This window comes from Chroicocephalus ridibundus, chromosome 8, assembly GCF_963924245.1.
Source record: "Chroicocephalus ridibundus chromosome 8, bChrRid1.1, whole genome shotgun sequence".
In the NCBI taxonomy this organism is placed as follows: Eukaryota; Metazoa; Chordata; class Aves; order Charadriiformes; family Laridae; genus Chroicocephalus; species Chroicocephalus ridibundus.
In genome coordinates, this window is record NC_086291.1 from 41,127,082 (window position 1) to 41,143,515 (window position 16,434).

At 40.9% G+C, this 16,434-nt stretch overlaps 1 protein-coding gene across 7 annotated transcripts in view; it reads left to right on the forward strand.

The window, feature by feature from the left end:
* CREBBP (CREB binding protein) overlaps positions 1–16,434 on the forward strand; it is a 97,210-nt gene that overhangs the window by 40,523 nt on the left and 40,253 nt on the right. For all 7 annotated transcript variants that reach the window (XM_063342993.1, XM_063342995.1, XM_063342999.1 and 4 more), the window contains 6 exons: positions 4,823–5,072; positions 5,606–5,719; positions 13,055–13,297; positions 13,904–14,003; positions 15,683–15,829; positions 16,285–16,402. In XM_063342993.1, coding sequence (XP_063199063.1) covers positions 4,823–5,072; positions 5,606–5,719; positions 13,055–13,297; positions 13,904–14,003; positions 15,683–15,829; positions 16,285–16,402 — 972 coding nt within the window. The remainder of the gene's footprint in view (positions 1–4,822; positions 5,073–5,605; positions 5,720–13,054; positions 13,298–13,903; positions 14,004–15,682; positions 15,830–16,284; positions 16,403–16,434) is intronic.

Consider the following 16,434-nt stretch of genomic DNA (forward strand, 5'->3'; position numbering starts at 1 on the left):
GAAAGCTTTTAAACTGGGAGATCAGGTTTAATTAGAACTGTAGCTACTTAAAATAGACAAGTCATATTTTATTTTAGAGACCAGAAATAAAAAGGCTTTATGAAGAATCTCTATTAGGTCCTTACAGTGAGGAAGGCTTGCTTTCTTAACCTTTCAGTGATTTTTTTTTTTTCTTTTTTCTTTCCCTGTCTTACAGCAAACTCGGTCTTCTCTTTCACCGCAGGACGGTCACCCCAGAGGCATGCCGTGTGTCTGCTTGCCAATCTCCTCTGCAGTCTCCCAGCCTCTGGTGGGCCTGCTCTTCCCTGTGCTCACCTTCCCTGTGCCTGCCCTGACCTGCACTCTGAAAATTTCTCTTTCCAGGCGTGTTCACTCCTCTTCCTCAAGAAAATCCCACATGATTTGAAGTGGAGCAGCAGCCCAGCAAACAGCTGGGAAAAGCTCTTGTCCATGTTGCTTAGCCACTGTCTTCTAAAAGAAAAGACCTGGAAACAAATGTAACAGATAGTGTCCATTGCTGGAAAAACTATATTACTATGTTAGGAGCAAAGCAGACATCCCTGTTCTGCCTTGGTGCCAGGTTGGCAAAAGCGATCTGAGATAGAGGACCTGCTCTTTCCCCAGTGCTCTGGCTCATGTTCCACTCTTCCATCCTCCCTGTATGACAATATGTGGTGGAGAATATCCATTGCCATTTCTTACTCTCTTCCAACAGTTGAGGTGAAATACTCCATAGCCAGCACTCTGACAGAGTGGCTTTCCTTCGCTTAAAACTTCTCATTGGTCTCTTATCCACAGATTGGGATTTTTAATGTTGATCTCAGTCTGTTTTATCACCCAGTAAATTCTATATAAAGCTCTCTTAAAATTTTGTTCACTTAATTTCCTGTATGTGAGAGCTGGACTCTGCAGGTTCCTATATCAAGCTTTGTTCCTTTTTGTTGCTTTGAAATACTTCTTCGTGTTTCTTCATGTTTGTTGTCATTTGCTGGTCCTTCAAATCAGAAGCTTATAAAGACAAGGAGATGAAACTCCAGAAGTGTTATCTTTAAGAAAGACTCGGGTTCTGATTCCTTCTGCTACTTGGATGAGAAAATGCAGGGTTATTGGGCGCAAGTGCTTGTGCTTGTAGTACTTCCACTCCTGTCAGACTGTTCTGTGTGTGCATGGACTTCTCGAGCTAAAGCAGACCTTCACATTCCTGGTGTCGGAAGGATTCTTCCTCTATGGATAGGACCAGGCTGTTCAGACCATGGCTGTTCATGGTAACTGGTGGAACCAGAGAAACTGCCATCCGCGTGGAGAGTATCAGAGTGAATTACAAAAAGTGTAAACGGGTTCTGTGTCGCTTTCACAGTGAAGCTCTGGTAGTCACTGGAGAAAGCCTGGCTTCGTTAAGTGACTGCGCTGAGAAATGTATTCTTCCCTGATGCCATCAGATAGCTGCTGCTGGAGCCCTCCTTGCAGTTTTGTGAGAGAACAGTGCTTCTGGGCTGTTCAGAGCACGTTCAATGCTTATTAGAGCATTCTTGCAGTTCCTATTTGCAGGAAGGACTCCTTTCAATCTTAATGTAAATGTGCAGGGTATGTGATTGGAGTTGATATCACTGTGAATACCTAATTCAGATAGAAATGTTGCTAATTAGAACTGTTCTTTGAGATTTACAGTTCATGCGTATATTCGCTTTGTGCCCACTATCCCTTCTCTGAAAGCAACCCTCAAGATCACCCCCTAAGCCCGTGATTGAAGGGGAACTCAAGAGGTTTGGGTGTGTTTCACCCTACATACTCATGCATGAGCGAAGGTGGGATGCAACCTTGCTTTCTGCAGACACTGCAAGGGTTGTTTTCTTAACACCTTAATTGATAGACTGGATGTGCCCATAATGTGTATGACACGTTAAAAATCTCTTGTCACTATTAAATAACATCCCTTTTCTAGTCCAAGATGTCGAGCAGCTGAGAAAAACACTAAGTATGAAGTGTTGCGTGACTTCTGGTTAGGGTGAGGGAAGGCCTATAAAACAAACACCTGTATCAAAATAGTAATCCTTTGTGCCAGTGGATTCTTAATTATCTCGCAAAGGTCCACTGTTGATTGCAAACATGTCTTAAAGACCTAAAAGGCATTTTTAAAATGCAGGATTTGTCCTAATACAATGAAATTACTGGTCATCTCAGTAAAGTAAACATGACAGGGAACTTCGTGTCCATCCAAGTCCGTGAAGACGAGATACTTCTGCATTTGTGCTGCCCAGAAGCACAGGAAGTTTTTGCCCTTCAGAATAGGGACAGGGCAGAACTATCTTCCTGTGTGAATATAGTTTCCATAATTTTAAATGGTATTAATAGCTGTTTTACACTGTAAAAGTGTTGTATTACTCGCTTTCTAGAAAACTGGTTAGTGAAGCTACCATCTTTATTTTAACTGTGGGAGTAGAAGTGTCTGAATTTCCAGCTTCATCCAGAAAATTGTTAGTTATTCAGGTGAAGCAACGTGAAGCCTCCCATTCATTCTGGAGTGGAATGGTCTCTGTGGTTGATGAAGGATTTACGCAGCTTTGGCGTGACTGCAGTGCATTAGCATGCCTCCCGTTTTGAACTGGTCCTGCAGACCACTGGTCTTAAAAGACAAACTAACAGGGAAGAGATCAACTTTCTCAAATAGTCAACAGTCCTGAAAGTAAGATAGATCATGGAGAGATCATTCGTTATATTTGCAGGTTTAGGATGTTACAAGGTTAAGATAGTGACCAACATAACTCTGTAGAGCTTAGGTAGTATTCCAAGTTCTTTTTTTGTGCCTACCTGCAGACACTCTCATCTGGACCAAGACTGCTTGTTCTTCTAACTACTGATACTCCATGATTCTGCTTTTTTGATACTCAATCTTCAATAAATCCTTTTGGGTCAGGGTGTCTGTGCTGATACAGCTGTAGTCATGTCTGTTAACTGGTAGGGTAGTAACAAAAGGAGAACTTTGGCTTGGGAAACAATTCTTTGACTGGGATGAAAACATCGCTTCCAACAAGATTTTCTTTGGCATAGTCTCTGTATTTTTCTGCAGATTGGCCGAACTAATTGTTTCCTATTTGTGACCCAAGAATTGTTTCAGCAAAACCTGTCTGCTCCTGTGGATTTGTTCACAGAAGAAATGGAAGACTTAATTTCAGCTGAATGCAGTGGGAGCATAAGGGGATGGGTTTCCTTCACCCACTTTCCTTTATTGCTCTTCTTCTTGCAAGCTCAAGACAAACAGATGCAGCAGTTCCTCGTTGTTTAAGACTTACTGTAATCATTATCAGTGGCAGAGTTCCCACCTCCTCCATCAAATACCAGTCATTGTGTTTTCTACTTGATCTCGTGTGCTTCGTTCTGCAGAAGAAAAGCTAGCTCTTTGCCACATGCACATCAGGTTTTAAATCTGAGGACAAAACTTGCTGCTGGAGTAGTGAGAACTTGTGCCAGGGAACCTTTTGTTGACCTAAGAAAAGGAGGGGGTTTGCTGTTACGTGCTCCGTTTTGTAGGCTGTGGGATTTTCTGGGGAGTCCTTCTAAAAGGTCAAAAGCAGAGCAGGCTTTAAATGCTGTATTTTGTCTCTTAACTGTGATTTTCCTTAAATGTAGTAAGCAAGCTTTGGTCAGTAGTTCTATAGACAGCACTATGAACTGTCTATCCTCTCTGAACTCCCCAGTATAATCCTGTTCTTCCTATATTCTATTTGTAAGTGCTTTTAATGGCTCATTTTTCCTTAGGTAGCTTGAAAGTTGGTGAGCTTTTCTGTGGTAACCCGTATTTACAGTGCGTAATCAAAGCGATTCTTGGGACAGTTTCATGTTTGTCCATGAGATTAATTCAGGCTGCAAATCACAGAGATTTAAGCATTTTTGCAGTCCCATAACTGCTCCTGCTCATGGAGTCGTTGCAGGTTGTGGATGTGTTTAATTTTGAAAACCAGGTTTCTATATTTGTTGTCCTTCAAGGGTCCAAGAAGTTGGTAGAAAAGCTTCTAAATGTGTGCTGAAGAAATGACATGTTAAGGAAACTGTTCCTCTTCTGCACCGTTAGGAGCTGTGTCTCAGACTGAACATCTCTGTGGGTATGCAGAGCCTGTCAGGCAGGGCTCGGGCGTTGGTACGGAAGGGTGTCCTTAAAGAATGGATGCTGGAAATAAAACAGCAGATTTTTACAAGCTGAGACAACCTTTTGTAGTTAACTCTAGTTCACTTCAGTAGGCATAATACAATCCAAATTTGGGTGACCCTTTCTGGGAGAAAACTGTATACCTCTTACCTTGGAAATTTTCTCTAGGAAGGGAATATCAGCACTCACTCGTGAGAGGAAAGATTAATTTAGGCGTGGAAAATCAGATCTGTTTTTCACTGTAATACATAGAGGCAGTCATAATTTTGACTGTCTTCTCCCATTGGACTCCTCTTTCTATTGGGGACAAGAAACTAGGATTGAAGTGTATAAAACCTTTAATAGGAAAATATAACACTAAACAGACTTGAATTCCACCTCCAAGTGTGGTAAGAGCTCATTCCTGTTGAAATTAGGATCTGTCTAATAAACCAGATTTTGGATGTCTTGTTACTTAAACTATTGTTTGTAAATGTCTTAACAGAGGAACCTCTCAGTACGTTTTTGCTGTTCCATTGTTAGAATAGAAATGTTTGAGAGTGCTACAGAGACTGGCGTAATAATCATTGTAGCCAGTCGTAGCAGAATGCTTGGCAAATAGTCTTGTGATACTCAAATTATTATACAAGATGAGAATTGAGACTAGCAAATGTGACGCTAAACTATCTGTTCTCTCAGTCCCAGATGCAAACCCAAGTACAACAAGTGGGGATCGTACCAACGCAGGCAATGGCAACTGGACCAACAGCAGATCCAGAGAAGCGCAAACTGATCCAGCAGCAGTTGGTTTTGCTGCTTCACGCTCACAAATGTCAGAGGCGTGAGCAAGCGAATGGAGAGGTGCGGGCCTGTGCTCTCCCGCACTGTCGAACCATGAAGAACGTCCTCAACCACATGACACACTGTCAAGCTGGGAAGGCCTGTCAAGGTGAGAGCACGTTGCTGAAGCTATTCTTGCAAATGAGCTGTGTAAGGTTTCTTGCATATTTGTCAGCAGCCTTTCCCTTCTTGTCAAGAAGATCCCTACACCTGGTACAAATGAGTGACAAAACTGGTTCTTTAATTAAAGAGCTGCTCCCTTTTTCATTACCTTTGCCCGGTTTCTATTTCTGATCTCTTCACAGTTGTCAGTTTAGAAAACAGAATGCAATTTTTGCCCTTTAGAAGTAGGATAGTACTAATGTAGCCTTGCAAGCGGTCTTTTCCGTCTCCTCTGTCGTATACAGAAGGTGTAATGTCCACCATGTCTTTGTCTTAGATTTTAGTACTAGTTTCCTTCATTTGTTATGGTGGTGTTGGTGTGTCCCAAAAAATTTTAGTTGCATTTAGCTGTGTTTAGTTAAACGTACACTATCACTGGTAAAGGAGAGAAAATAGAGTTGCTCTAAAAAATTAGATGAGTTAATTCAAAACCAGTTAACCAAGGAGTGACTATAATTCTGTTGTTTTTCCTTGTTCCAGTTGCTCATTGTGCATCTTCGAGACAAATCATCTCCCACTGGAAGAACTGTACTCGGCACGACTGTCCTGTGTGCCTTCCTTTGAAAAACGCCAGTGACAAAAGAAATCAACAACGTAAGTAGTTGTTTTACTGCTGTCACAATGGAATTATACAGTTAAACTGAAGTTGATCACATGTGCAGTGTAGGAATAAACTTTGACAGTTGGTGTTCCAAGTCCCAACAAACTTAATAGCTGTTTAATAATCTTGTATAAGGATTAATGTAGTGAATTCTTCTTTCTGATCATTGAGTGCAATTTATTACTTAAATACACAGTAATTGAAAAGGGAAAGTCTCAGATTAAGCACACATCTGTTTTTAAAAGGTGTGGCAACTTCTAGCTGGTCTTTTGTTGTGAAGCAGAGCAATAGATTCCAGTTCTAATGCAGTTCTGGATGTAGGTAGAGTTTTGGGGAAGATATAAGCTACTTGATTATTTTCCTTGCTGCTAGAAACAAATCAACAAGCTAGTGCTTAAGAATATTCAAAAGTGTTTGTAAAAAAATAAATTCTTATGCAAAAAAAGATCTGGTCTGGGTGTCTTAATCATTAAGTGTACTTAATGCTGGTATAGACTAGCTGAAGTTCTGCAAATCAGAGTGGTTTTGCCCATGCCTGTTTTTTATAAGAGCTTAGCTGTTACTGATGCTTGGGGATGGTCAGTTCCTAGTGCATTTCTTCCCTCTTGCTCTGAAACAGAAAACACTGAACATAGGTTGGTAGGTTTGCTTCTCATCAAATCCTTTGAAAAGATGCCATGGTAGAACATCTTACAGCATAGGTGCAGCAGTTCTAGAAGTCTTAAGTAATGTTATGCCTAAGTATATTTAAATAAGGGTTAAGAAATGGAAAATAGCTGGAGGACTTGCGAAGCTTGTGCATTTGAAGCGTGTTGGAAGCATTCTGCTAATTTCCATTTAGGCTGAGACTGCAGTGGTGAACACTAATAAACTTTGGAGGATAGCACAGAGCTCCTGGGTTAGGTGAGATTAAGGTAGAGGAGAGAGTAGCTGGTAAGACTGTCCAAATTGAGGATGCTCTCATAGTTTCAGGAGGGTGTTTTTTCCTTCCAAAACTGAAAAAATTGTAAATATAGAGCTGCTCAGAGGTAAGGATTTTGTTTTCATTTTACCAAACTTCTCCTTGGTAAACAAGATACATCTTGTGTGTTGAGGGTAGTAATTTGTTGCAAGTGATTAGTTATGTTTGGCCTTCAAAAAAAGTGTTGAAAGCTTTGCTTTATAATATGACACGGTCCATTTGTGCATAACATCCTTATTACACAGTTGTTATCAAAGTGCTAACAACATCTAGCACAACAGAATTGTTTTTTTCAGTACAAGCTGCTGTAGAAAAGTAGTTTGTGCAGTATTTGTTTTTACGTCGTTCATACAACTTGTCAAAAGAGAAGGCACTTGAACAAGAACAGCCCTTAAAATTAATTTTATTAGGGGATCAAATAGGATGTTGTTTGAATACAACAGAATTACGATGGATAAGTGTGGAGTTTGGCTCTCTTGTTGCATGTGGGGCAGATAAATATGAAATCTATTCAGTTAATCAATAATCCAGTGGTAGTAACCATGAAAATTTGCAGTTTAATGTGCTGAGGTGCAAGGTTCTTTGTTCTGGGTGATGTCTCTGAGTCATACACGTAACACTTTGTGGTTTGTTTGAAGGTAAAAGATGAACGCTAAAAATACTTGTTTAGCTATATCATAAAGGATACCCCTTTTTTAGGTGTTCAAAAACGTTTGTCAAATGATTTACATTAATATGTGCGTTTGAAAACGCCATGCCTGATCGGGTGAAAACTAACATAAGATAGGTTTGTTTAAGACTTGAAGAAAATGTTGGCTCTCTTAGGAATAAATAATTATAGCATCTACTAAATTGGGGGCGGGGGGCGTGTCTGCGTATGACAGAATATGATGAGAACGTGTAGAAAGGGAAAAAGAAGTGAGAAGTGTAGTGACCTGCGTTACTTTTGTCAGGCTGTTGTCCTTACAGAATGAATGACCACACGATGGTCATTAAAGGCCTTGAGTCCTAGAATCTTCCTTTCTGTGCTTATGCCTATTTCACCATTGCTGTTTCGTGGCCTGTTGTATCTGTGCTGGGCTTTCAAGTGTCTCCTTCAAAGCGTGCCGATTTTTCTAGAAACTTCTGCAGTTGAGCACTTGGGGAACATTGCGATATGGTGGCTTCCTTCCACCCCTCCATGTGCAATGGCGTGCGTGCTCTTTGTCACTATCTGTTCCTACTCCTTGGGGGTTTCCCTCTGTGTGCCGCAGAAAGAAGTTTTAGGTTATTACCATGGAGCTGTTTCTTTACAGGTATCTTACTTCATGTGTTTTGAGGTTTTTTTTAAAGTAATCCTGAACTGTCTTTTATTATATTTGTTGATAGTAACGTGACTTGTTAATAGGACGTGTTGGGACACGTTTGAAACTTTCTGTTCTCCGTGGCTCTTTCTGTGTTTTACCATGTATGCCTCTGGGAGGGTAGGGGGAAACTGAAAAAGTTACTTTTGGACATGCTGAAATATTAAGCGTTTCTTTTGAATAGGCCAGTGACTCCTGTGTTTTGAAGTAATGACTTAAAATGTGGTAGAAATGTTTTGGGGTTAGAGGGTTGGTTTTGTTAGGAAGTACTTCTTCTTCCCTGCTGAGCCCTTCACAATTTGAGTTATAAACTTTTACAAACACTTGATAAATTTGCTAGCTTTATAGCTCCATTCTAACAGTTATTTTTCTGAAGATTTCCGATGTCATGAACATACTTGAGCTGGGCGGGTGTGTATTGTGCCACCAAACAGCTACTGGCTGTGCTTCCCCTGGCAGCCCCACAGGTGGTGACAAGTTTGCTGTGCTCACCATTTATTATGACCTGGCCCATCCTCATGCAATGTGCTTGATGTGCTTCATTCCAGGATCAGGGGACTCTAAAAAAAATCTTTGTGATCCCTGTTGAGCTGAGTGAGACTGGAAGGTGGAGTTGTGAACGTGGAGTTAGTCTCCCCTCTATTTTTCCTTGTAGGAATATTTTAAATAAAATGCAGTGAGGAAGAAGCTGGATTGAGAAAGACTAAATCTGAAACCACGAATTTTCATCTAAAAATCTGATTTTAAAGAAGACTGAGGCAGAAATTCAGGAGTATGTGGACTCAGGGATGACAGGGGTGGGATTCTAATGAGGGAAATGGAAAGAAGGACTAGGCACTAGCTGTCTGAGGCAGTAGGTTGTTGAGTACGGGCAGAAAAATGAAAGAAGACCTGGATGTAGAGCATTTGGGACCTGACCCTTTGGAGGGAAGGAAGAAGTATGTTCAGAAAGAGTAGGCAGCAACTTCTTCAGTAGAGCCCGTTTCCTGTAAAAACCAGGAAATCCAGTTTGCTTAAGTCTTACTGTCAGTAACTGTCTGTAAAATCTACAAACAAAACGTGTCTCTTATTTTTTACAAGTGCTGGAAATCACACATAATGGTGACCTACCAGCTATCAGTTGTTCCACTGAGCCCCGTGATAGATGGTTAGCCCACGGATTAACAAGTTCCGTTCATTGACTAATGCGATGCTATAATGTGAAGGCTTTTAGTTTCATGCTTAACTTTAAAATGGCATTGCTGGTGAAGTTTAATACTGACGCTTCCTACCTTAAGTTGCTCATAAAATCTTTATTTACACCATGATTTGTTTCATGATAGAGCCTTTAATTAAATGATTGTATACACTTTTGTATTCCTGCCTGATTTTGGGTGCAGGACAGGCTTGTGCTGAGGTGAGTCAGGGTTACTGGAAAATTTTTGCTCCAGCCATTTGGAGACAGAATGAATGCAACGAGCAGAGCCAGGAGCTGCAGGACAGAGTGTTTGAACACTGCTGAACGAGTCTTAATTCCAGAATTTGGAAGTAAAATGAAAAATTTAAGTCAGACTTCTCAAAAATGGATTAACACGTTGCTTTCACTGGGGTGGTCAGGTTAGAGAAGTGCTGGGGACTCATAGTTAAAATGGCATGACGATGTCTGTGTTTAAAATTAATTGTAATCAGCTGGAGGGGCAGAGGGGTTCCCCTGTAGAAGGCATGAATGCAGTTTCATTAAGGCAGCATTATCTACTTTGTACACTGAAACAGGAATCCTGTAGACGAGATAGTGTTTGATCGCTTAGATTGCATCCTAATGCCTATGCCCAAGAGGCTCTCATCAGGACTGTTCAGGAAGTTCTGGGGCTGCTTGACTTCTGCTTGTTTGAACTTTCACTCTTAAGATACGTAATAAACACGTGTGACTTTGTAACAGTGGGACACATGGAGCTCGGTTGTCTTTAAAGCATTTAGAATGTGAACAGTCCTGTACAGAGTTGTCTTCCCCCTTATAGCTTCTGTCATGAGCTCATCAATGTCTAAAGCATCAGTTAATTAAAAAAAATCACAGTAGACATTGCTTCATGTAGCAGCGACCTAATGTGATAACTCCTGTTTGTTTCAGTGCTATATTTATTTTAATTGACTTTCCTAGGGTACCTGCCACAGAAAGGACTGCATTTGCACTTGATCTGTCCAGTGTGGAAATTTAATGCTCTCTTCCTCCATCTTCTTGCTTGACAGATTGAGATAATGTCATGCATTCATGTAAAACCAATGAACAAACAGAAACAAAAAAAAACCACCTTCAAAATCAGATTCCTGATGTTGTGAAAATAATAGCAGTATGCTATTAAATGAATTATTAAAATATTGAAAAGCTGAGACCAAATAGTCAGAGCCACTCATTTTCTTGTTATAAATGTACCGCTGGCTGTACAAATGTAGTCTGTCCCCTAATAAGAATACTTCACTCTGAGCATTTGACTGTTTATCAGCTTTAGGGAGTTGTTTGTGCTTGAATAGGTGCGTGCACGCATGTGGAACTTCCTGGCGATCATTAGCCTTTTCAAACTGCAAGTCAAAATAGTGGTCTTCAGACATTGTCCCCTTATCATAATGTTAGTAGTTTTCTGAAGAAATGGAGGTTTTTTTTCTGTTTAGAACAGACTCACTCTCCATCTTGTCACTTTTAAAGTGACATTCAGACTGTCTACTCAGATGAACACCCAAACTGAGTTTTTATATGTAGTCTTTAGTCTGGGGCAGAAGTTGAGATCTGGAAATCTGGTCTTGCCGAAGCAGACTTCTGGGGAATTGGCTGGACTGTGGTTCCTAAAGCTGCTCTAACACAAGGGCTCAACTTGTGCTTCATCGTAACCGATACCACTGCCAAAGCTCAGCCCAGAACCATGGGCAAGAGACTTTTCCAGGCTCTGTCTTAGCTTCAGTGTGACCTCCAAAGCCAAGCTTGGAGTCCTCAGAAGATCAGCGCCAGCTTTTTTCCCCAGGAAAACCCAAGGAATGGTGAACCGCTTGGCTATCCTCAGCGGGATGGCTAGAAGCCTTTTCCTGTTCCCAGTATTCACCATCACCTGTGGTCAGTCCACCATCTCCAGAGTCATTCTGCCATCTCCACCTCCGATTTACAGCCAATGCTGAAAGTGTATGGGTTTTGTGTTTTTTTTGTTGTAACTTTTCCAGAGAAATACCATCCTCGTTTTCTAATAAGCCGGAATTTTTATTAGCTCCTGAGTCGATCCTTTGCTGTCACAACAGTCTCTGAAGCCTTTTGAATTCCAGCATACCACAAGTTTTGTGGTATTGAACCTTTCCTAGAGACTTCCTATTTCTTGGCTTGCGCTAGCATAAAGTCCTCTTTCTCTTAAATTGTGCAATTCCAGAGTGCTATGTGCAAGTCCAACAAGAAATTCATACAGTTGCTCTTTAATATGTTCCTTTTTTTCTTTTAAATGAAACTGATAGGATCTCAATCAGCTTCTGTCTTTTTTTCTTTTTTCTTTTTTTTTTTAAACTTGCTTGGAAATGATCAGAGAGTTCAAAAGTTATTATGAATGTGTCCACAGAGTGTAAGCATATGTAAGCCTAATTTCCATGGTAAACCCAGTGTTGAAAATACTGTAGGTTGTCCTTGGGGAAAAAAGGGTGTTTTCTGTGGGGCTGGTTATTCTGGAGAGGGGGGATCTCCGACTGTATTTATTTGTAGTTCTTTGGCAAGTGAGATCAAGTTGAATTCCCATCTGGAGAGGGAAAAGTTTGGACTCTGTAACGTGCGTATTTTCTCTTGGATGGAAGCTGAAAGTATGTGTATCTTTTTCAGTGATTCTCTCAGTTTCCGTAGTGGGTAAGGATTTAAGAAAGCCTAGATTACTGTTAATGTCTCAGAAGGCTTCTGTTCCTGATTTATTTATTTTTTTTCTAACCATGTGCTTCTCCTAATATTTCAGTAAAACAACTATTGTTTCCTGTATTAAAAGCTATTATTGTTGCTATGTTTAGCCCAGAAATTTCTAATGCACATTACATATTTAATCACTTGAGGAGGAAAATGTGGAGGTTGTGTTAGTGTTACTTCTACCAGAGTCTTGGTTATCAAAATGCAGTGCCTCCATAGTGAGGGATATGCTCCTTGTGTCATTCACAATGGAGCACGTTATTACTCTAGAATGGCAGCTAAAATGAGGACTAGAAAGCAGATTTTTATTCACTTCTGGGTTTAGTAAAAACTCCTTTTCCCTGTTGTTTCAATTTCCTGCCTACAATGGAAATTATTTTTCCATACATCTGTGTGGTGAGAGAGGTTTGTTGGCTGTGGTGGTCATATAGGTTAATGAATACCTAAATATTATTCTCTAAATAGTTTACCAAAACCTGTGGCAGGCTCATCCCCTTTCTGACTCTTCAAATTATTTTAGATTTTGTCAGTACTATCTGAAACCCATCAGGGCTTTTCATATCTCTGAATAACTTGGGTTTTAGGGTAATTTGGCCTTCAGAGGATTCATCTAGTGACTGCTTGGAATGAAAATTTCTGCCATCAGATCTTCACTATTACCTTTGTGTCCAAGGACACAGTATTTCTGCTGAACTCAGGATCTCTGTTCTGGAGCCAAATATTTTGACCTAATATGGGATTGATGGGAAAGAGGGAAGTAGAGGAATTAATTTATATTTTTTTTCCCCCCTTAGTCTACTGTCCCAAGCATGAAAATCCTATTTAGCCTTATATTGGAGCCTATACTTTATGTATATTTCAGTAATTATGGGCTTATCTGCCTGAAATTTACAGCACTTCTCTTTAGACTGCATGTATTAATTGCTAGGGTGGTTTCTGTCCTGTAGAATCAAAGGCTGAGTTTCCCCACTTGGCATCTCGGGTACCCGTCACTCTGTCCTTTGGCAGAAAAATATATACCATATAACTATATGCATGTTCTGTTGATTCTTGGCATGATTTGTTTTCTTGTTTGTCCTCGTTGATTTTCAATTTTCTCTTATCCTTTCTTTTTTTTTTTTTATAGCCCTTTTAGGGTCTCCAGCTGGTGGAATCCAAAATTCCATCGGTTCTGTTGGCACAGGCCAGCAGAATACTCCATCGCTAAGTAATCCTAATCCGATTGACCCCAGCTCCATGCAACGAGCCTATGCTGCTCTTGGACTGCCATATGGCAACCAGCCTCAAACGCAGTTGCAGCCCCAGGTACAAGGCCAACAGCCGGCACAGCCTCAGGCTCACCAGCAAATGAGGACCATTAATGCATTGGGTAGGTGGAAAAAAAAATAATTAGAAACTAAGGTGTTAAAGTAAACTGAACTGTTGAATTTCATTTGACCAGAGTAGTGACTTTCTGTTAATGTTGATTAATAACGTAAAATTATATATTTATAAACACTGCCGTTCATTTACATTTGACTTCTAAAAAGGTTTGAATATATTGCTTCTGCCAAATAGCAGTAATTTTAGTTTCTTTTAAAATACAGTTCATAGCTTATTGTTGTCTGCGGTGATTAGACAGAATTTGGTTTAGCAAATATTTCACCTGTTCAAGCAGATAATTCTGTCTCAAATGCTGATTTCTTTCTGGAACTTAATTGTTAGTATTATCGTCCTTTTAGCTTATTGAACTCATCTGAAGAGTTTATGAATTGTAAATTTAAATTCTAGTTTTTGTAGAAAAAAAGGTTCAGCCTGAAAGTAACTTGATTCCATAAGTAGCTATGTATATATACCACAGCAGATATTATCATAGAAGTACTTATCTGATACTCTGTTTCTTTTATTAACCAGTTGGGTCAGTAAAGTGTAGTTTTGCCGTGTTATTGTCAAAATTGTGAACTGGGTACCAATGATGTTTAATTTTGTCCTAAAGGAGCCAACCAGATGAACCTTCCCACAGGAGGAATAACAACAGACCAGCAAGCTAGTCTAATTTCTGAAAATGCTCTTCCAACATCCCTTGGGACAAATAAGTAATGCACGCATTTTCATTCTTGCTCAATTAAACATTTATTTACATGCTTATGAATGTAAATAAAGAGCATGCTTTAAAAACTAATTGTATTGGCATGGAAATGATCAGTCACATCTATAGCTACGCTCTCCTTTCCTATTTCGATTCTTTATCTACCACAGTATTTAGTAGTTTTAAATGAATTCCCAAAGGAAGAATATTTTGTATTTTTAAGTTGTGATTCTTTATCATTCATACCGTGTCTTGCAGACTCCTGAGCTTTGCTGCTGTAGGTGTTGCAGTTTGCTGATATCAAAATTTCACTTAGAGAATGTTTGATGCAGTAGAACCATAGCGTAGTTTAGCTTGGAGGGGGTCTTTAAACGTCCTCTAGTCCAACCCCCCTGCAAAGAGCAGGGACATCTTCAACTAGATCAGGTTGCTCAGAGCCCCGTCCAACCTGACCTTGAATGTTTCCAGGGAATGGGGCATCTCCCACCTCTCTGGGCAACCTGGGCCAGTGTCTCACCACCCTCAGCGTAAAAAATTTCTTCCTAATATCTAGTCTAAATCTCCCCTCTTTTAATTTAAAGCCATTACCTCTTGCCCTGTCATGGCAGGCCCTTCTAAAAAGTCTGTCCCCAGCTTTCTTATAAGCCCGCTTTAAGTATTGAAAGGCCGCTATAGGTCTCCCCAGAGCCTTCTCTTCTCCAGGCTGAACACCCCCAACTCTCTCAGCCTGTCCTCACAAGAGAGGTGCTCCAGCCCTTGGAGCATTTTTGTGGCCTTCTGTAGTCTTGCTCCAGCAGGTCCATGTCCTTCCTGTACTGAGGGCCCAGAGCTGGAGGCAGTGCTGCAGGGGGGTCTCACCAGAGTGGAGCAGAGGGGCAGGATCACCTCTGTTAGCCTGCTGGCCATGCTGCTTTTGATGCAGCCCAGGGTAGGGTTGGCCTTCTGGGCTGCACGCCCACGTTGTCGGATGAAAAAACAGCAGGAAAGTTTCATCCCCCAGCTCGTATTGATATCGGGGGTTGCCCTGACCCACGTGCAGGACCCTGCATTTCGTGTTGTTGAACCTCATGAGGTTCACATGGGCCCACTTCTCGAGCTTGTCCATGTCCCTCTGGATGGCATCCTGTCCCTCAGGCATGTCAAGTCCACCACTCGGCTTGGTGTCATCAGCAAATTTGCTGAGGGTACACTTGATCCCACTGTCCATGTCATCGATGAAGATATTAAACAGTACTGGTCCCAGTATGGATCCCTGAGGGACACCACTCGTCACCAGTCTACATTGGGACATTGAGCCATTGACATGCGACCCTTCAACCAATCCCTTATCCACTGAACAGCCCACCCATCAAATCCATATCTCTCCAATTTAGAGAGAAGGATGTTGTGGGGGACGGTGTCAAAGGCCTTACAGAAGTCCAGATAAACGACATGCATAGCTCTTCCCTTGCCCACTGATGTAGTCACTCTTATCAGAGAAGGCCACTAGGTTGGTCAGGCAGGACTTGCCGTTGGTGAAGCCATGCTGGCTGTCTAGAATCACCTCCCTAATGGGAGATGGGGAACTGCTAGCTTCCCAGTAGCTAGAAGTGTTGAAAGAAATTCCTTAAAAATTACTTCAGGCATCAAACGTACAACAAAACTCTGTGTTCTGTGCTGTAGCAGTCCCTTTTCTTTTTATTTTAGCCCGCTAATGAATGATGGCACAAATTCTGGCAATGTTGGAAACCTCAGCTCAATGCCAACAGCTGCACCTCCTTCTAGTACCGGGGTAAGGAAAGCATGGCATGAACATGTCACTCAGGACCTGCGCAATCATTTAGTGCATAAACTGTAAGTATTCACCAAGACCACGTATTTTTCCTGACTTTTTTAAGAATTTCAATACTGTAGTTCTACTGTTAAGCTGAAAAGTTGTTGAAGAGAAAGTTACCAGTAGCGGTTCTCTGACACTGGGCCACTGAGGATGACCTTTAACCTTCCTCTTCATTTCATTCTTCATGTTCGTTAAGGAATGAGCATGACATGAGTTTATATTGCTGGTAAATTCGCTGTGCTCTATTTAGACTCCAGACTGTCAAACCTCACATTTTTTTCATCATCAAATTTGCTTTAATCTTGTAGGGAATAATGTAATATAGATCCGTCTTTTCAAAAACAATTTTGATACGCTTTTACATCTCTGATGTATGAAGGAATGGCCAGGTTGAATATTATAAAGCTGTATTGAATTATGTTTTTCATTTTCTCTGAATAATTTTTCTTTTATTCTTTCTCCTTTCTTGTAGTGTCCAAGCCATCTTCCCCACTCCTGATCCGGCAGCACTGAAGGATCGCCGCATGGAGAACCTGGTAGCTTATGCCAGGAAAGTGGAAGGAGATATGTATGAATCTGCTAACAGTAGGGTATGTCGCTTCAGTCCAGGCATTCCGTATAT